Here is a 21,748-nt window from a genome sequence, read left to right as displayed (position 1 = left end):
AATCAGACTTTGAAGGCTAGTGGGGTTTGATTGCAGGACTTTGACAGGACTGGGGTAAAAAGAGACTCCACCCTTGGAGGGCACACACGAAGCAGTGTGCACATCAGGACCCAGGGGAAGGAGTAGTGACCCCATAGGAGACTGAAGCAGACCTACCTGCTAGTGTTGGAGGATCTCCTGCAGAGGCAGGGGGTGGCTGTGGCTCCCTGTGAGGACAAGGACACTGGCAACAGAAGTTCTGGGAAATATTCCTTGGCATGAGCCCTCCCAGAGTCTCCAGTGCTGGGTCACCTCAGGCCAAACAACCAACAGGGAGGGAACTCAGTCCCACACATCAGCAGACAAGTGGATTAAAATTTTACTGAGCTCTGTCCACCAGAGCAACACCCAGGTCTACCCAACACCAATCCCTCCCATGAGGAAGCTTGCACAAGCCTCTTAGATAGCCTCATCCACCAGAGGCAAGAAGAATACTGCAACCTGTGGAACGAAACAATATTGCAACCTGTGGAATGAAAACCACATTCACAGAAAGATAGACAAAATGAAAAGGCAGAGGATTTTGTTACCAGATGAAGGAACAAGATAAAACCCCAGAAAAACAACTAAATGAAGTGGAGATAGGCAACCTTCCAGAAAAAGATTTCAGAACAATGACAGTGAAGATGATCCAGGATCTTGGAAAAAGAATGGAGGCAAAGGTTGAGAAGATGCAAGAAACGTTTAACAAAGACCTAGAAGAATTAAAGAACAAACAAACAGAGATGAACAATGAAATAACTGAAATGAAAAATACACCAGAAGGAATCAACAGTAGAATAACTGAGGCAGAAGAACAGATACATGACCTTGGAGATAGAATGGTGGAATTCACTGCTGTGGAACAGAATAAAGAAAAAAGAATGAAAAAAAATGAAGACACCCTAAAAGACCTCTGGGACAATGTTAAACGAACCAACATTTGCATTATAGGGGTCCCAGAAGGAGAAGAGAGAGAGAAAGGACCCAAGAAAATATTTGAAGAGATTAGAGTCGAAAACTTCCTTAACATGGTAAAGGAAATAGCCACCCAAGTCCAGGAAGCACAGAGTCCCAAGCAGGATAAACCCAAGGAGAAACACAACGAGACACACAGTAATTAAATTGACAAAAATTAAAGACAAAGAAAAATTATTAAAAGCGACAAGGGAAAAATGACAAATAACATACAAAGGAACTCCCATTAAGGTTAACAGCTGATTTCTCAGCAGAAACTCTACAAGCCAGAAGGGAGTGTCACGATATATTTAAAGTGATGAAAGGGAAGAACCTACAACCAAGATTACTCTAGCCGGCAAGCATCTCAATCAGATTCAATGGAGAAATCAAAAGCTTTACAGACAAGCAAAAGCTAAGAGAATTCAGCACCACCAAACCAACTCTACAACAATGCTAAAGAACTTCACTAAGTGGAAAACACAAGAGAAGAAAAAGACCTACAGAAAACAAACCCACAACAATTAAGAAAACGGTAATAGGAACATACATATCGATAATTACCATAAATGTGAATGGATTAAATGCTCCAACCAAAAGACACAGGCTCGCTGAATGGATACAAAAAGAAGACCCACATATATGCTCTCTACAAGAGACCCACTTTAGGCCTAGGGATACATACAGACTGAAAGTGAGGGGATGGAAAAAGATATTCCATGCAAATGGAAAAAGAAAGCTAGAGTAGCAATACTTATATCAGATAAAATAGACTTTAAAATAAAGAATGTTACAAGAGACAAGGAAAGACATGACATAATGATCAAAGGATCAATCCAAGAAGATATATCAATTATAAATATATATGAACCCAACATAGGAGAACCTCAATACATAAGGCAAATGCCAACAGCTATAAAAGATGAAATCAACAGTAGCACAATAATATTGGGGGACTTTAACACCCCACTTACACCAATGGGCAGATCATCCAGACAAAAAATTAATAAGGAAACACAAGCTTTAAATGACACAACAGACCAGATAGATTTAATTGATATTTATAGGACATTCCATCTGAAAACAGCAGATTAACTTTCTTCTCAAGGGACCACGGCACATTTTCCAGGATAGATAACATCTTGGGTCACAAATCAAGCCTCGGTAAATTTAAGAAAATTGAAATCATAACAAGCATCTTTTCTGACCACAATGCTATGAGATTAGAAATAAATTACAGAGAAAAAAACACAAACACATGGAGGCTAAACAATATGTTACTAAATAACCAAGAGATCACTGAAGAAATCAAAGAGGAAATCAAAAAATACCTAGAGACAAATGACAATGAAAACATGACAATCCAAAACCTATGGGATGCAGCAAAAGAAGTTCTAAGAGGGAAATTTATAGCAATACAATCCTACCTCAAGAAACAAGAAAAATCTCAAACAAACAATCTAACCTTACAACTACAGGAACTAGAGAAAGAAGAACAAACAAAACCCAAAGCCAGTAGAAGGAAAGAAACCATAAAGATCAGAGCAGAAATAAATGAAATAGAAACAAAGAAAACAACATCAAAGATCAATAAAACTAAAAGCTGGTTTTTTGAGAAGATTAAAAAAACTGATAAACCTTTAGCCAGACTCATCAAGAAAAAGAGGGAGAGGACTCAAATCAATAAAATTAGAAAAGAAAAAGGAGAAGTTACAACAAACACAGCAGAAATACAAAGCAACCTAAGAGACTACTACAAGCAACTCTATGCCAATAAAATGGACAACCTGGAAGAGACAGACAAATTCTTAGAAAGGTATAACCTTCCAAGACTGAACCAGGAAGAAATAGAAAATATGAACAGACCAATCACAAGCAATGAAATTGACACTGTGAATAAAAATCTTCCAACAAAGAAAAGTCCAGGACCAGATGGCTTCACAGGTGAATTCTATCAAACATTTAGAGAAGAGCTAACACCCATCCCTCTCAAACTTTTCCAAAAAACTGCAGGGGGAAGAACATTCCCAAACTCGTTCTACGAGGCCACCATCACCCTGATACCAAAACCAGACAAAGATACTACAAAAAATGGAAATTACAGACCAATATCACTGATGAATACAGATGCAAAAATCCTCAACAAAATACTAGCAAACAGAATCCAACAACACATTAAAAAGATCATACACCATGATCAAGTGGGATTTTATCCCAGGGATGCAAGGATTCTTCAATTTATGCAAATCAATGTGATACACCATATTAACGAACTGAAGAAGAAAAATCATATGATCATCTCAATGGATATAGAAAAAGCTTCTGACAAAATTCAACACCCATATTTATGATAAAAACTCTCAAGCAAGTGGGCATAGAGAGTACCTACCTCAACATAATAAAGGCCATATAACACAAACCCACAGCAAACATCATTCTCAATCGTAAAAAACTGAAAGCATTTCCTCTAAGATCAGGAACAAGACAAGGATGTCCACTCTCCACTATTATTCAACATAGTTTTGGAAGTCCTAGCCACAGCAATCAGAGAAGAAAAAGAAATAAAAGAATACAAATTAGAAAAGAAAAAGTAAAACTGTTACTGTTTGCAGATGACATATTATACATAGATAATCCTAAAGATGCCACCAGAAAACTACTAGAGATAATCAATGAATTTGGTAAAGCTGCAGGATACAAAATTAATACACAGAAATCTCTTGCGTTCTTATACACTAATGACAAAAAATCTGAAAGAGAAATTAAGGAGACAATCCCATTTACCACTGCAACAAAAAGAATAAAATACCTAGGAATAAACCTTCCTAAGGAGACAAAAGACCTGTATGCAGAGAAGTATAAGACAATGATGAAAGAAATTAAAGATGGTACAAACAGATAGAGAAATATACCATGTTCTTGGATTGGAAGAATCAACATTGTGAAAATGACTATACTACCCAAAGCAATCTACAGATTCAATACAATCCCTATCAAGCTACCAATGGCATTTTTCACAGAACTAGAACAAAAAATTTCACAATGTGTATGGAAACACAAAAGACCCCAAATAGCCAAAGCAATCTTGAGAAAGAAAAACGGAGATGGAGAATTCAGGCTCCCTGACATCAGACTGTACTACAAAGCTATAGTAATCAAGACAGTATGGTACTGGCAGAAAAACAGAAATATAGATCCATGGAACAGGATAGAAAGCCCAGAGATAAACCCACGCACATATGGTCACCTTATCTTTGACAAAGGAGGCAAGAATATACAGTGGAGAAAAGACAGCCTCTTCAATAAGTGGTGCTGGGAAAACTGGACAGCTACATGTAAAAGAATGAAATTAGAAAGCTCCCTAACACCATACACAAAAATAAACTCAAAATGGATTACAGACCTAAATGTAAGGCCAGACACTATAAAACTCTTAGAGGAAAACATAGGCAGAACACTCTATGACATAAATCACAGAAGATCCTTTTTGACCCACTTCCTAGAGAAATGGAAATAAAAACAAAAATAAACAAACAGGACCTCATGAAACTTAAAAGCTTTTGCATAGCAAAGGAAACCATAAACAAGAAAAGACAACCCTCAGAATGGGAGAAAATATTTGCAAACGAAGCAGCTGGCAGAGAATTAATCTCCAAAATATACAAGCAGCTCATGCAGCTCAATATCCAAAAAACAAACAACCCAATGCAAAAATGGGTGTAAGACCTAAATAGACATTTCTCCAAAGAAGATATACAGATTGTCAACAAGCACATGAAAGGATGCTCAACATCACTAATTATTAGAGAAATGCAAATCAAAACCACAATGAGGTATCACTACACACCAGTCAGAACGGCCATCATCAAAAAATCTACAAACAATAAATGCTGGAGAGGGTGTGGAGAAAAGGGAACCCTCTTGCACTGTGGGTGGGAATGTAAGTTGATACAGCCACTATGGAGGTTTCTTAAAAACCTAAAAATAGAACTACCATATGACCCAGCAATCCCACTACTGGGCACACACCCTGAGAAAACCATAATTCAAAAAGAGTCACATACCACAATGTTCACTGTAGCACTATTTACAATAGCCAGGACATGGAAGCAACCTAAGTGTCCATCAGCAGATGAATGGATAAAGAAGATGTGGCACATATATACAATGGGATACTACTCAGCCATAAAAAGAAACAAAATTGCGTTATTTGTAGTGAGGTGGATGGACCTAGAGTCTGTCATACAGAGTGAAGTAAGTCAGAAAGAGCTACAACTACTGAGCCCGCATGCCACAGCTACTGAAGCCTGCACTCCTAGAGCCCGTGCTCCGCAACAAGAGAAGCCACCGCGATGAGAAGCCCATGCACCTCAACGAAGAGTAGCCCCTCCTCGCCGCAACTAGAGAAAGCCTGTGTGCAGCAACAAAGACCTAACGCAGCCAAAAATAAATAAAATTAAACTTTTTAAAAATAAATTTATTTTATTCTATTTTATTTATTTGGCTGCTGTGGGTCTTCGTTGCTGAACACGGGCTTTCCCTAGTTGCGGCGAGCGGGGTCTACTCGTCATTGCAGTGCGTGGGCTTCTCATTGCGGTGGCTTCTCTTGTTGCGGAGCACGGGCTCTAGGAGTGCGGCTTCAGTAGCTGTGGCACCCGGGCTCAGCAGCTGTAGCTCGCAGGCTCTAGAGCGCAGGCTCAGTAGTTGGGGCGCAAGGGCTTAGTTGCTCCGCGGCATGTGGGATCTTCCCGGACCAGGGCTTGAACCCGTGTCCGCTGTATTGGCAGGTGGATTTTTAAGCACTGCACCACAACAAAGGGAAGTCCCAAAATTAAACCTTACAAAAAAGAAAAAAAAGAAAAAAAAAGCAGTTGTTGGTTACCAAGGATTTCCTTTAAAAAACAAAAAGAAGTACAACTAGAGAGAAGCCCGCACGCCACAACGAAAGATCCTGCATGCCTGAACGAAGATCCTGTGTGCTGCAACTAAGACCCAATGCAGCCAAATAAATAAATACATAAAGAAACATTAGAAACAAACAAAAAAATGGCATCATACGGTAAAACACTTTACTATGGGTAAAGTCCAACATAGGAGACTTCATAACTTTTTGGTCAGAGCTTCAAGTTTTAAATTATTCATAGAAAGGGCCTTTCTCAGCTCATCTGAAAACAACCAATAGGTTTCCTCAAAATTACATAATCCAAACACTTCATTCATGCGCGTCAGTAAATGAATCAAAAGATTTCAGATCAACCATTCTTCAGAGTACACTGCCATGGCTTAATGTACTGAGTATATGAACAGCCTGCCTCCTCCCGATCACAAGCATCTCTATCCGCCTTATTCTGTCTTACCTCTACCACGAGCTCTCTTGCCACGGTCTGAAGGCTTGTCCCCTTGATTGCAATCAATTCCATTCTCTTCACCTCTAACTAAGGAAGAAAAGAGCACCCCTTACACATAATCAAACCAACAGCTATTAAAGACAAGGACAGGGCTTCCCTGGTGTCGCAGTGGTTGAGAGTCCGCCTGCCGATGCAGGGGACATGGGTTCGTGCCCCGGTCCGGGAAGATCCCACATGCCGCGGAGCGGCTGGGCCCGTGAGCCATGGCCACTGAGCCTGCGCATCCGGAGCCTGTGCTCCGCAACGGGAGAGGCCACAGCAGTGAGAGGCCCGTGTAATGCAAAAAAATAAAATAAAATAAAGACAAGGACAAAAAGACTCCCTCCACCCCTCAACACAAAAAGGGTTTTTAAAAAAAAGGTTAAAATTTAACCAAAGGGTTGGGAAAACAAGAAAAACCAAACCAGCATGGCTCAAAACCTGAATGACAGCACAACTTGCTTAATTCATAGGTGGAAATTCAAGAAGACATTAAAACGACATATACCACTTTTATTTTCTGTTTTGATGTGCCCTCCTGTAAAGTAAGTTTACTTCCAAAAAAAAAATACCTTTGTTATGTAACCATACACAACAAAATTTGCTCATTGGTTAAGTTCAAAGCCTGGAAAGGCATAGACTAGCAAACTGCAATACCAAGGAAACACTGAATTCTTGAGGAAATCATTGTTAGGGAAAGGTTTTTCCAGGTTACTGTCCAGAAGATTCCAACACAGTCTTTTCTTCTCCTTATTCCTATATTGGCATTAATGACTCTATATAATACAGAAATTTTATGAACAATATTGGCACAGTTTGCTCCCCTCATCTCTTTTATGGCTTAAGCATGTGAGTTGTCAATGAGGCATTCCTTGGTCACTCTCTTTAAATTTGTCAAACCCGTACCTACAATTCCCATCTCTCTGCCTTTGTTTTTCCCCAGAGCATAATTTTCTACATAATGCCATTAAAATATTACAATATTAATATGAAATGTTACTTTTCTTTTTTATTGTTACATCTCACTCTACCTCCCTTAAAAGATGTTTTAGAAGGGCAAAGATTTCTGTTTTCTTCATTGCTGTATGACTTGAAGACTATCCACTACACTGTAGATACTCAATAAACATCTGTGGTATATATAAACTAGCAAAAGTCTATAAAGGAACATGTTAAATATTTATCATAATTTAGCCACTTTGGTACGTCTGCATAGGAGGTAGTGTTGTTTTGGGTGAATGATGCCAAAACCTGAGTCAAATGGAGAGAACTGAGAAAAACCTTTCCTATTCAACAACTTTCCTCTTAATCTAAACCTTGCATATATCATGAGTATCCATAAGTGGGGAAGAATAAACAGCTTTAGCTATCAGCCAACAAAAAAACCTTCTTTAAAATTGGACGATGTGGGCTTCCCTGGTGGCACAGTGGTTGAGAATCTGCCTGCCAATGCAGGGGACACGGGTTCGAGCCCTGGTTTGGGAAGATCCCACATGCCACGGAGCAACTAGGCCCGTGAGCCACAACTACTGAGTCTGCCCGTCTGGAGCCTGTGCTCCGCAACAAGACAGGCCGCAATAGTGAGAGGCCTGCGCACCATGATGAAGAGTGGCCCCCGCTTGCTGCAACTAGAGAAAGCCCTCACACAGAAACAAAGACCCAACACAGCCAAAAAAAAATAATTAATTAATTAATTAATTAATTTTAAAAAAAGAAAGAAAGAAAGAAATCCAGGACACCAGTGGCTAGAGACAGAGCAGGTGCTTTATTTAAAAAAAATTAGATGATGCACTTGATTCATAACAGAAGGCGGTCTTAAGACACAACACAAATACCTACAGCCTAGGTCAGTGCTAATATGAAACTGTATCAGTTAGGGTTCTAATAAACTACTCAGTTGTAGCTCATTACTAACTTAACTATACTAACAAATATTGCATTGAGGAAGTGGATTTATGGGCATTCATTGGATCATTCTGTCAGCTTTTTAACATGCATGAAAATTTTCATAAAACAAAAGGTGAGGAGAAAGGTCTGTACTTACACTCTCTCCCCCGATTGCCACCTTTTACTTTCCGGTTGTTGCTTCCACGTCCACGGCTCACTTCTCTCTCACTTCTCTTCTCTCTATTCTCTTTGTTTTCTGAACTTTCTTTTCCAAAATTCTTCTTCTTCCCTCCTACAGTCTCCCATGAAGTCTATCGAAAATAAGAGCATTTATTCAGAGTTATCACTCAAAGTGTGGACAATCATCAAGAGTGTGTGCATTTATCTTTCAGACCTAATTACCCATGCCTTACAGCTTGCATGCCTACCATTTTAATTCTTCTCCATAAACGTACTGTACTCTCTGATGATAATGACAGCAAATCTCTTGTTAGGTTCCTGTTGCTACAGAGAGCACAAAAGATTACAGCAACTAGTTGAATTGACAACATACTGTATGTTGTCCCACCACAGAGCCTTTTCCTATGCTGATAAGCATAAAGTAAATGTTATTTCCCCAAGCTCCCACTCTATGCCATCCCCACCTACCTCAGTAGTAGCCATGGCTACTGCAGACAACAACAAGGTAAGAAACAAGGCAAACACAATGAAAGAAAAGATGGACCACGGAATAATCTTAAACAAACCAGGGTTTCAAAGGACTTCCCCTCTGCCTCTCCATTTTCCCTATAGCCTTCTCACCTCCGAACAGGCAAATGCCTTTTGTGTCTGTATTCAGGCCCTAATTTGCTAGTTTCTGACCTTTTAAGGAAACAACATGCCAGATCTAGCCCCAACTGTGTGATTTCTGGGTTCAAGAGGTAACCAAAGGGCCTCCCTGGTGGCACAGTGGTTAAGAATCTGCCTGCCAATGCAGGAGACACAGGTTCGAGCCCCTGTCTTGGAAGATCCCACATGCTGCAGAGCAACTAAGCCTGTGTGCCACAACTACTGAGACTGCACTCTAGAGTCAGTAAGCCACAACTACTGAGCCTGTGTGCCACAACTACTGAAGTCCATGCTCCTAGAGCCCATGTTCCGCAATGAGAAGCCACCGCAACGAGAAGCCCGTGCACCGCGATGAAGAGTAGACCCTGCTCGCTGCTACTAGAGAAAAGTCCAAGCACAGGAACAAAGACCCAATGCAGCCATAAACAAACAAACAAACAAACAAATAAATCTTATTTTTTTTAAAAAAGAGGTAACCAAAGAGATCTTTATGTAACTTTCAGACTAGAACCACCTCCTTTGGGTTCAGTCAAATGAGGAGAGGAAGTTGAAAGTCTCTATTGAGATAGAATTGGCTGTTCATTTAAAACTTAAAAGATTCACCCAGCCACCAAAGAAAAGGAGTGATGAATCTGTGGGAGCTAAAGGAAAGGCAATGGGAAACAGTATTCAAGCCTATCTCTATCATATAAAAGAAAATATGCCCTCCAATTAATGATTTGGAAATATTTCATTTATTCAGTGATTATTTTTAAAATAAGAAGGCAGTTAAGCCCTTCATTTCATATTAAAAATAAGGGAGAACTATTCTACACTGCATCCATTAGCAATGAGCTGAACACCCCCCATAGTTTATAAAACCCAGCAAATACATGCCCAAGTGTCAGCAAACAAAAACTCTTCAAAATTTTATTTCCTCACTTAACATGATATATTTTCCCAACAAACTCACATATTTGGTAGTTCATCATGTTGGACCAGTGTTATCTTGCATAGAATTTTACCCACAAATACTGCTATACTCAAATAATGAAATATTTTCCCAATTATCATTAATTTTTATAATTACAAATTTTATTTTGCTTGTTTCCTATTAAATAAAAATATACTCATTTCAGTTTTGAGCTTGTCACAGTAGTTCATTTTAATACAGCCTGTGCCTAAAAAAGCCTACCCCTAAAAATGAGAACTTGATTAAACCTAAACAATGATAAGGAAAGCACTTTTTGATGTGTTCATCTTTATACCCCACTTAGGTGAATCATTATTTGTTTTAATCTGCTCTGAATTGGTTTCCTCAATGAAAAAATACAAATGAAATACTGTGTAATTTCCATGTAGAAATCAAAAGATTAGGGCTGACACCTGCCTCTGGTGTGGCTTTAGCTGCAACCTTCCTAAAATAAAAGGGAGGAGCTTTAGTGTGCATGCGCATTCCTCAAACTTTACTAAGCTTAAAAAAAATTTTTTTCTTATCTTATATATCTGTCAGACTATCATGAAAATGTGTCTGTAGAATATTCACACATAAGCAAATAGAGATACCAGCAAATCCTGGTTTTCTGTTAGTCTAGAGATATAAGGAGTGGTAAAAGGTAACAACTGAGATGAAGAAACATGAGCTGTGGAGCCAAGAGAAGTTTTTCAGGTGGTGAAAATGTCCACAGGCCCAGAGAATTTTGGCAACTGTGTAAGGCTGGAGTAGATGACCAAGTTCTCTTTCAAGTCTCCAGATTCTACAACTTCATGAAGAAAACATACATAACAAAAACAGTCATTTCAGGTTAGTGTTCTTTCTGGACTTAAAACATATATGGAATGGCACCCATAATCCCCCTCTACCACCACCCCCGAATAAGGTGAAGTTGAAAATGCAATATGGAACTGGAGAGAAGTCTTAACATTGCAAATCAATTAATAATACTTACCGTGTCTGAATTCCCTTCCAGCAATATATTGATGGCTTTGTTGACATCTCCATTACAGTCATGCAGAGCCACTATGCATTCATCCTGATTTTTTCCTGTCACTTCCATAAGCTGTTGGAATTATAAGACAATGATTAGGGAAACACAAGAATGGCACTTGATATTAATTCTAAGATTCTACTATATAAAGACAGAGATTATGCAATCCTTCCACATGAAGATGGCCTTTTCAAGACTCTGAGATTACAATCCAAGATCAGGTTTACCTGTTTTGGGGGCTACTCCATGTCTTTCGACCAATACTGGTAGAGTCAAGCTATAAATCAACCCTCCTCCAAGCTGACGAAGTATCAATTCTTAATCGGCAGCACATACATGCATACCAACATTCTCAGAATACTCAGGATGAGCTATGTGACTGCTCCAACTAATTCAATGGCCTGGGACTCCCAAATTTCTGAGCTACTCAAATAGTAAGTGGAACTATATGTTTCCCAAAGACCAAGCAGGAGTATGTGGCCACAATTAGCCAAACATCCAGTCCAACTGTTTGCACTGTCCAACAGTCCAGTTGACTCTGTCAATGTTCTTTCTGTACATGGGCTATCACTGCTTGGATTAGAACACTGCACATACAAAATAATTTTTAACACCCTAAAGTCTCAGAAGTAGAATTTGGCAAAGCAATCTACAGATTCAATGAAATCCCTATCAAATTACCAATGGCATTTTTTACAGAACTACAACAAAAAATCTTAAAATTTGTATGGAGACGCAAAAGACCCTGAACAGCCGAAGCAACCTTGAGAAAGAAAAACAGAGATAGAGGAATCAGGCTCCGACTTCAGACAATACTACAAAGCTACAGTAATCAAGACAGTATGGTAATGGCACAAAAACAGAAATATAGATCAATGGAACAGGATAGAAAGCCCAGAGATAAACCCACGCACATATGGTCACCTTATCTTTGACAAAGGAGGCAAGCATATACAACGGAGAAAAGGCAGCCTCTTCAATAAGTGGTGCTGGGAAAACTGGACAGCTACATGTAAAAGAATGAAATTAGAACACTTCCTAACATCATACACAAAAATAAACTCAAGGGGCTTCCCTGGTGGCGCAGTGGTTGAGAGTCTGCCTGCCGATGCAGGGGACATGGGTTCGTGCCCCGGTGCGGGAAGATCCCACATGCCGAAGAGCGGCTAGGCCCGTGAGCCATGGCCCCTGAGCCTGCGCTCCGCAATGGGAGAGACCACAACAGTGAGAGGCCCACGTACCGCAAAAAAAAAACGACCTCAAAATGGATTAAAGACCTAAATGTAGGACTGGGCACTATAAAACTCTTAGAGGAAAACATAGGCAGAACACTCTTCGACATAAATCACAGCAAGATCTTTTTTGACTCACCTCCTAGAGTAATGGAAATAAAAACAAAAATAAACAATGGGACCTAATGAAACTTAAAAGATTCTGCACAGCAAAGGAAACCATAAACAAGACGAAAAGACAACCCTCGGAATGGGAGAAAATATTTGCAAATGAATCAACAGACAAAGGATTAATCTCCAAAATATATAAACAGCTCATGCAGCTCAATATTAAAAAAACAAACAACCCAATCCAAAAATGGGCAGAAGACCTAAATAGACATTTCTGCAAAGAAGACATACAGATGGTCAAGAGGCACATGAAACGCTGCTCAACATCACTAATCATTAGAGAAATGCAAGTCAAAACTACAATGAGGTATCACCTCACACCAGTTAGAATGGGCATCATCAGAAAATCTACAAACAACAAATGCTGGAGAGGGTGTGGAGAAAAGTGAACCCTCTTGCACTGTTGGTGGGAATGTAAATTGAGACAGCCACTATGGAGAACAGTATGGAGGTTCCTTAAAGAACTAAAAGTAGAATTACCATATGACCCAGCAATCCCAATACTGGCCATATACCCAGAGAAAACCATAATTCAAAAAGACACATGCACCCCAATGTTCACTGCAGCACTATTTACAAGAGCCAGCTCATGGAAGCAACCTAAATGCTCATCGACAGACAAATGGATAAAGAAGATGTGTTACATATATACAATGGAATATTACTCAGCCATAAAAAGGAATGAAATTGGGTCATTTGCAGAGACATGGATGGACCTAGAGAGTGTCATACAGAGTGAAGTAAGTCAGAAAGAGAAAAACAAATATTGTATATTAACGCATATATGTGGAATCTAGAAAAATGGTACAGATGAACTGGTTTGCAAGGCAGAAATAGTGACACATATGTAGAGAACAAACATATGGACACCAAAGGGGGAAAGCAGGGCTAATAGTGGTGGGATGAACTGGGAGATGGGGATTGACATATATACACTAATATGTATAAAACAGGTAACTAATAAGAACCTGCTGTATAAATAAATAAATAAGAAAAAAAATAGAATTTGGCAGCTATCACAAAACTCACTCCTGGACATACTATTTTCTCAAGTAGCCTCAACAGGGTACTATGTTTGAAATCAAAGAAATCACATTGGTGCATTCCCTTTAACAAGGGATAATTAAGCTATTTAATAATTTCAACACAAGGAACAATCACAGATTAGGCACAATATAGGTTTCTCAATTATCAGTGAACAAATGTATGATTTAAATATCTGCTGTGTTTTAAGTACCTTTAACTATTTTAGTATGTATCAGCTTCAGCTCAAAACAGTTTGACCCCCAACATCTGAAGCGATTTCTCTGTGGTCACAAAACAATTAGCCTATCGGGAAGCCAGGTCTCTTAGTCTCATAAATACAGCTCTTTACACCACATCATTCCATCTGATTTCCTCCCTGTGTTACCCAGCAAGGTTCTATACATTCTACAGCTTTCCCATGCTTCAGTCTTTGGATGTCTACTAATAAGGTCAGATTTTTATCAACGATCTGTAGTAGGTCAATACCTGTCACATGCAGTTGTTAAGATGCACAGTAGGGACTTCCCTGGTGGCGCAGGGGTTAAAAATCCACCTGCCAATGGAGGGGACACAGGTTCGAGCCCTGGTCCAGGAAGATCCCACATGCCGTGGAGCAACTAAGCACACAAGCCACAACTACTGAGCCTGCATGCCACAACTACTGAAGCCCGCGCACCTAGAGCCTGTGCTCCGCAACAAGAGAAGCCACCGCAATGAGAAGCCCAGGCACTGCAACAAAGGATAGCCCCCACTCGCTGCAACTAGAGAAAGCCCACGCACAACAACCAAGACCCAATGCAGCCAAATAAATAAATAAATAAATATTTTTTAAAAAAAAGATTTATAATAACTGTCAAAACTCCCCCAGTGATTGGATTAGTAAGAGAGAGAACCATCGTTAAAACTTAAAGCTCTGGGGCTTCCCTGGTGGCGCAGTGGTTGAGAGTCTGCCTGCCGATGCAGGGGACGCGGGTTCGTGCCCCGGTCCGGGAAGATCCCACGTGCCGCGGAACGGCTGGGCCCGTGAGCTATGGCCGCTAAGCCTGCATGTCCGGAGCCTGTGCTCCACAACGGGAGAGGCCACAACAGTGAGAGGCCCGCATATAGCAAGGAAAGAAAAGAAAAAAAGAAGAAAATAAAATAAAATAAAATAAGAATCTCTAGTGAAATTATCTTTTTAAGCACAGTAAGAATAGATTACAGAAATGACAGTATCCTTTGCCAGAAACATACCTGTTTAACTTTAGCTTCAAACTCTGAATCATTTTTATCAAAGATCACTTGAGCAAGACGCATCTGTTCAGCTGTTGCCTGGAAAAGCACATACAACTGTTCAAGATTGGAGCACCAAAAATACAAGTTAGATGCCAAAATCTAGTATAAACAGATAAAAACTCTCAATCACTGTGGTAACAGAAATACTGATTAACTAAAAAAAAGAACTCTGAATTTAGACCTCCCAAATGTATAGTGTACTCCCAAAAGGTGAATAAGCACCAAATTAAATAGCATAAAGGTCCCATTCCTTTGACCAAAGGACCTAAAGTCCTGTTCATCTTCATTAGCCTTGTGACTCATTTGAATTTTCTTTTTTGAATGTTCTTTCCCCTGGGCAGATGAAGTTACAGCGTAACAGGAAGTGGAAGAACAGGAAGCAGTGGAAACAACCACTAGGATACAGGCTTAGACACAACCTTGCTGTCAAAAAGCAAAAAAGCTCTGCTATCAACTCAAGAAAGGTCAGTTCGGAAGGGAAAAGGCTGTATTTATCTAAATAAAAATTATTTTTAAAGTTACATTTTTATTTTTAACCACAATTTTAAAATGGTTTTAATTTAACAGAATTTTAAAGGAAGCAACTTTCAAACGCTTAGTCAACTATGCAGAAAACCCTTTTCCAGTTGCTTTTTTCACTCAAAATCCTTCTTAAAAAAATCAAATTACCGAATTTTTGAGGTTTCCTTTTGTAGTATTTCTGACAATTAAAAATTAGAAAGGTATTTATTTGTTTGTTTGTTTATGGCTGCGTTGGGTCTTTGTTGCTGTGCACGGGATTTTCTCTAGTTGCGGTGAGCAGGGACTACTCTTCGTTGCGGTGTGCGGGCTTCTCATCGTGGTGGCTTCTCTTGTTGCAGAGCACGGGCTCTAGGCGTGCGGGCTTCAGTAGTTGTGGCTCGCGGGCTCTAGAGCACAGGCTCAGTAGTTGTGGTGCACGGGCTTAGCTGCTCCGTGGCATGTGGGATCTTCCCGGACCAGGGCTCGAACCCGTGTCCCCTGCACTGGCATGCAGATTCTTAACCACTGCACCATCAGGGAAGCCCAGAAAGATATTTTTTAAATGAGGAAACTTTTGGGAATTCCCTGGCGGTCCAGTGGTTACGACTCCGTGTTTTCACTGCCGAGGGTGTGGGTTCAGTCCCTGGTCAGGGAACTAAGATCCCACAAGCCGTGTGGCACAGCCAAAAAAATAATAAAAAGAAAAAAGAAATTTGAAAAAGGTAACTCTTGTGCAATCAGTTAATAGTAACATACCAACCATTGCTAGCTAAAATCTTTACTAACTCCCAACATAAATATTTTTAAAGTTAAATCATTTAAATTACTGAATGGGCTTGGGGGGGAGGGGAGACCCACTAAGTGCTAATAATAAACAACTTTTTAAAAATATATTTATTTATTTATGTATGTACGTATGTATGTATGTACGGCTGCATTGGGTCTTCATTGCTGTGTGCAGGCTTTCTCCAGTTGCGCAGAGCAGGGGCTATTCTTCTTTGCAGTGTACGTGCTTCTCATTGCGGTGGCTTCTCTTGTTGCGGAGCACGAGCTCTAGGTGCGTGGGCTTCAGTAGTTGTGGCACTCAGGCTCAGTAGTTGTGGCTTACGGGTTCTAGAGCACAGGCTCAGTAGTTGTGGTGCATGGGCTTAGTTCCTCTGCAGTATGTGGGATCTTCCTGGACCAGGGCTGAAACCCGTGTCCCCTGCATTGGCAGGCGGATTCTTAACCACTGTGCCACCAGGGAAGTCCCAATAAACAACTTTTCACCTTTGCTTTTAATATAGATTCATAATAATCTCAATGGGGGTGGAAGGGGAGAGGTTGTTAGTGTTTTTTACAATGTAAAAACGCTTCTCACGAGAGCTTTCCAGTCCATGTTGTTGGTTGATTATACAAGCTCCAGCTAGCTTTGGTCTGTTCCCTCCAATCTAATGGCCAATCCTTTCATCCCAACCTATGCCTGCTGTGACCTCAGTTGTAGTGTTACATTACACCCAGAAAGACGTTTGTACAGTGTCTACACACACGGCAAATTTTACCTCAATTCTAACCAGTATATATAAGGGCCTTCTTTACACATACCCTCAAGTGAGAAGTCCCAATGCGGCAGCCAAAAGGACTAAGGTGTGAAATAACTGAATGAGGTAAAAAGGAAAACCAAAGGGGAAGGTGAGTTATGTAAGACGACTTCCACATTATACATTTGAGCTTTGGGTAGTGGCAACCTTTTATGAAAGTAAACCACTGGGATAAAAAAAGAATATATATATATATATATATATATATATATATATATAAAAAACGGAATCACTGTACAGCAGTAATTAACACAACATTGTAAATCAACTATACTTCAATAAAAATAAAAAATAATTTAAAAATTTAAAAATAATAAACTAAAAAAAAAAAGCAAGTAAACCAATGTGGCCCTTAGTGCTAAAACCCTGCATGATTAATTTTTGCCCGTTTTTCCTGATAGCAATCACTTCTACTCTGAATTTCAAATCTAGAAATTGTACCTCATGCATATTCATTGAGCCTTGCTGCAACCCAAGCAATATGAATGTTCATCGCTTCTTACCATTAAATTTCCTTAAATTACAAAATTTTCACAAAGCCCACAAGAAAATAACAGTGACCCATAAGGTAACTATCTAACAACAAAAACTATTTATTTGGTACTTACATATTTTTCTCTTATATCAAAAACAAAATACTAATCACACTACTTTGTAGGAACACATAATCAATTGTAAATACCTATATCATAATGTTTATTGGCTGCATAAAAATCTACTGGATAGGTCTTGCATTTTACATACTCTGAATTCTTCATTACTACCCAAACACTACCGGAAGCCATTATTACACCTAATACATCCAGGATAGTTTTCTTAGAATAAATACAAAGATGTGAAACTACTAGGTCAAAGAAGTATATAGAAAATAGTTAAAAGGAGTTTCATACCATCTGCTCAAAAATGCTCTTCACAAAGGCTGCAGAACTTTATACTCAATTAACAGTGTAAAAGAGCCTGCTTCCTCAAACTCCAGTCTAAAAAAAATGCAAATTTAACCAATTAAAAATAAAAATGATCTCTATTTGGTTTGATTTTTACTTCTTAGATCATTAGAGTAATCTTTTAAAAATACACTTACTGGGACTTCCCTGGTGGCACAGTGGTTAAGAATCCGCCTGCCAATGCAGGGGACATGCATTCAAGCCCTGCTCCGGGAAGATCCCACATGCCGCAGAACAACTAAGCCCGTGCGCCACAACTACTAAGCCTGCACTCTAGAGCCCGCCAAGCCACAACTACTGAGCCCGCATGCCACAGCTACTGAAGCTGGTGTGCCTAGAGCCCGTGCACCACAACGAAGAGTAGCCCCTGCTCGCTGCAACTAGAGAAAGCCTGTGCGCAGCAACGAAGAACCAACACAGCCAAAAATAAATACATAAATTTTTTAAAAATAAAAATAAAAATATGCTTACTAATACGGAAATGATAAAAAGACTGTAAGAGGGAGTAGTAGAGCTGAAAACATCTTCATTTTGCAACCACCACAGTAAAGCCTAATTCAAACAAGAATCATCAATGAATGCTGATTCTAAAGGGGAAAGCTTGATGAGGAAGAGGTTATTTACACATGGTCTCAAAGTGTCTCCACAAAGATTACTTTTTAGTTGCTGGCAGAAACCTAGTAAACAATAAATATGGGGAAATGGGCAAAACCTGGACTCAGTGATCAAAATTAACATCCTCAGGGAGGGGCAGAGAGACATCATGCGACTCTACATATGGTACTCAGAAATACTCAATGTCAGTTAAACAGCATTCCTAAGATCTATAACCTGAATCTAATCAGGAGGAAACATCAAAACACAAATTCAAATTGAACATTTTTTACAGTAACTGGCCTTCTTCAAAATTGCTATTATTTCAGAAGACCAAGAAAGGTTAAGAACTGTTCCAGATTAATGAAGACTAAAAAAGCATGTCAAGCAAAGGGGATATGATGATGCTATACTGGAAGAAGGAAACGTGCTATAAAGGACATTGCTGGAGTAACTGACATTACTGGAATAAATGAAAGTTCCACACTGACAAAACTGGAATATTAACTGTAGAGAAAGAACACTGTAACAATGATACACTTATGAAACTTGATAGTGGAATTATGTTTGTATAAAGAAACATCTTTGTTCTAACTTTATAGCAAACCTAAAATCCCGTGGACAACAACAACACAGAATAAAACTAGGTGACAAGGTATCCCTTACAAACCTCAAAATACAAACAGGAAAAGAAAAAACAACAGATACAAGATCTGCATGGTAATAATTGTGGCAGAGGCCAGCACTGGGGTGTCTGACTGGTCTAAGAACAGGAAAATCCCAAGTAGCCAAGAGGCATTTACTGTAAAGTAAGGTGGGCCAATTTAAGCACAGCACCTGGCACTGTAGGGTTTTGACAACTCCAACAGCAAACTATGTGCTAGGATTGCAGAAAGGTTTAAATAGGCTGGGGTAGTCACCATCATAAACTACTGAAACTAATCAGCTAAGGTTCCCATCAAGAGAAAATACTGGGAGTAAAATCAAAACTGGGCCACATATATAGAAAAATCTAAAACAGTCCACACTGGGGGAGGAGAACAAAGACAGAAAATCTCAGAAAGCAAGCCAACATAATTACACAGAAAAAGAGGAAACACTATGAAATTAGAAAAGCCACTCTGAACCATGTTGCCATGTAAAAGTCCAAGAAGACTCATTTCACATAAAAATGAGCAATAGAAAATTAAAGGTCAAATCCCATACAAAGTTACTATAAGAGAAAAAGAATATTAGCAGGATAATACCCCCCATAACCAATGACAGTACACCAAAAAAGGTGCCATGGGAAAAAAGCAAAACTGCTATCTTCTGTTTCAAAATGCACTAAAAGACTGAGCATGAAGAAAACAATAAAGACATAAAAGAATAACATTTTATGTCTAAGTTTTTCTAATTCAGAAATGAAAATGAAGACTAAAATAGAAGGAACACAAAAATAAACTTAACAGTTAATGCTACAAGAGAAATAAAAGGTGAAAGAGGAAAAATACTTTAAGTAAAAAAGAAATTTAAAAAAGGAAAAAGAAAAGATAAAAGAATGGTAGAAAGAAAGTGTCAAATGTTGAATGTAGGCAAAAGACAACTCAACCTGAATCTGTGGAGAATACAAGTCTCTGAAGAAGACAAGGACAGAAAGGGAACAGTACAAATGTTTAAAGCTAAAATTCAAGAAAAATGTCTGGAAAGCAAATAGAATACTATTCAAATTTGTGAAAGAAAACAAACCATACTTAAGAACATCAACCCATAACAACCCATACTGAGAAATTTTCTAGTAAAATATCTGGACTCTAAAAATATCCATCGTGCATGTAGGCAGAAATGACAAAAGACTTACAAGGGAAAGAAATCAGCGTGTCATTAAACTTGTCAAAAGCAGTGCTTTATGCAAAAAGAAAATTAAGTAACATTTTAAGATACTCAAGGAAAGAAAATATGAGCCTAGCATTTATAGAGAGCAAAACTGACTTTATGCTCAAATAGAAAGCGCATAAATTGTTACCAGCACAGAAGAAAACAGGGACTGTTATTCTCATGAGCCTTTCCTGAGGAATCAATAACAGCATTGGCTTCAAAGAACCAAAATGACTAGAGATACTGACCTAAGTATTAATGGTGACTATTAAGCATATACTTATTGAAGTAAAACTAAATGAAGTAAAACTAAAACTAAATGATGTCTCAAATGGAGAAAGTATAGTATGGGCACATGAATAGGGTATGTAGATACAGTATAATATTTAAAGGGGGGTAGAGGGGGAATCTTACAAGTTTCAGATGGAGCTTATCGGCTGATTCAGGTGCCATGGGTACCAAAGGCTGTACCCTGGAGCGGTGGGTGCACCAATCTGTCCTTCAGGCTGGAATTAGCAGCCACATCATTTTTTCACTTGAGGACCACCTCTATCAAATAAAATATGCTTTGAAGGCTATTAATGGAGGCGGTCTTGTATTAAGGCTGTCACAGTGAAAAACCAAATAGTAACCATCATAAAAGAAAGCAGATAACAAGTTACTGACTTCCAGCAGAGTGACTAACATATTCTAGATAACCAAAAACGCTGGCTGTGTCATGACATAATGGAATGACAGCTGACAATGGTTCCCAGTCACATTATGAGACAGCAAACAGCAACAACAAGGATGGCTATGAGATCCCTGTTTGTGTCAAAGAATTGTAGACACTTACTTCCCAGGTCCATACACAGAGTGCCTCTTGGTTGATGAATAATTTTCACCAATACTAATAAAGACCAAGGCCCTCAGATGTGCAAGTGTGATCATCCTGCAAGTTACTACTATCAGTTTAAAAGCTACCACAAAAGGAGCTGAAGCAAATAAACGAAGCAGTTTCCTTAAAATTTCAAGTCAGCAGAAACTATTCAGTTAGACATTTGTTCTATCAACTGACTTCAAGATAAAGTTTAAAGTTTAAAATCCTAAATTCAGAAAATTTTTACAGAATCGGAGACTGATACACACGTTGTTGCTCCAGCAAAGGATGTAAACATTTATATCAGGACTCCCCTGGTGGCGCAGTGGTTAAGAATCCACCTGCCAATGCAGGGGACATGGGTTCGAGCCCTGGTCCAGGAAGATCCCACATGCCGCGGAGTAACTAAGCCCATGCGCCACAACTACTGAGCCTGTGCTCTAGCGCCCGCGAGCCACAACTACTGAAGCCCGCGTGCCTAGAGCCCGTGCTCCGCAACAAGAGAAGCCGCCGCAATGAGAAGCCTGTGCACCGCAACAAAGAGTAGCCCCCACTCGCCCCAACTAGAGAAAGCCCACATGCAGCAATGAAGACCCAATGCAGCCAAAAAACTTAAATTAAAAAAATATGTATATATATATAATTATACCATCCCCTGTTTCTGA

At 39.3% G+C, this 21,748-nt stretch overlaps 1 protein-coding gene across 10 annotated transcripts in view; it reads right to left on the bottom strand.

Annotated features, from left to right (window-relative positions):
- Nucleotides 1-21,748, bottom strand: part of UBAP2 (ubiquitin associated protein 2) — a 131,697-nt gene that overhangs the window by 56,953 nt on the left and 52,996 nt on the right. For 7 of the 10 annotated variants that reach the window (XM_081236202.1, XM_081236194.1, XM_081236193.1 and 4 more), the window contains exons 3-6: nt 14,707-14,784; nt 11,006-11,116; nt 8,407-8,560; nt 6,333-6,410 (exon numbers count right to left, since the gene is read on the bottom strand). In XM_081236202.1, the coding sequence (XP_081092328.1) occupies nt 6,333-6,410; nt 8,407-8,560; nt 11,006-11,116; nt 14,707-14,784 (421 nt within the window). Of the gene's footprint in view, nt 1-6,332; nt 6,411-8,406; nt 8,561-11,005; nt 11,117-14,706; nt 14,785-17,719; nt 17,796-21,748 lie in introns of those variants that run through there. The other 3 variants (XM_081236199.1, XM_081236198.1, XM_081236197.1) reach the window with 3 other exon arrangements.

Source organism: Mesoplodon bidens, assembly GCF_964165515.1.
Source record: "Mesoplodon bidens genome assembly, chromosome: 6".
NCBI classification, from domain to species: domain Eukaryota; kingdom Metazoa; phylum Chordata; class Mammalia; order Artiodactyla; family Ziphiidae; genus Mesoplodon; species Mesoplodon bidens.
The sequence above is the reverse complement of the archived record's forward strand: the minus strand, read 5'-3'. Positions and strand labels throughout refer to the sequence as shown.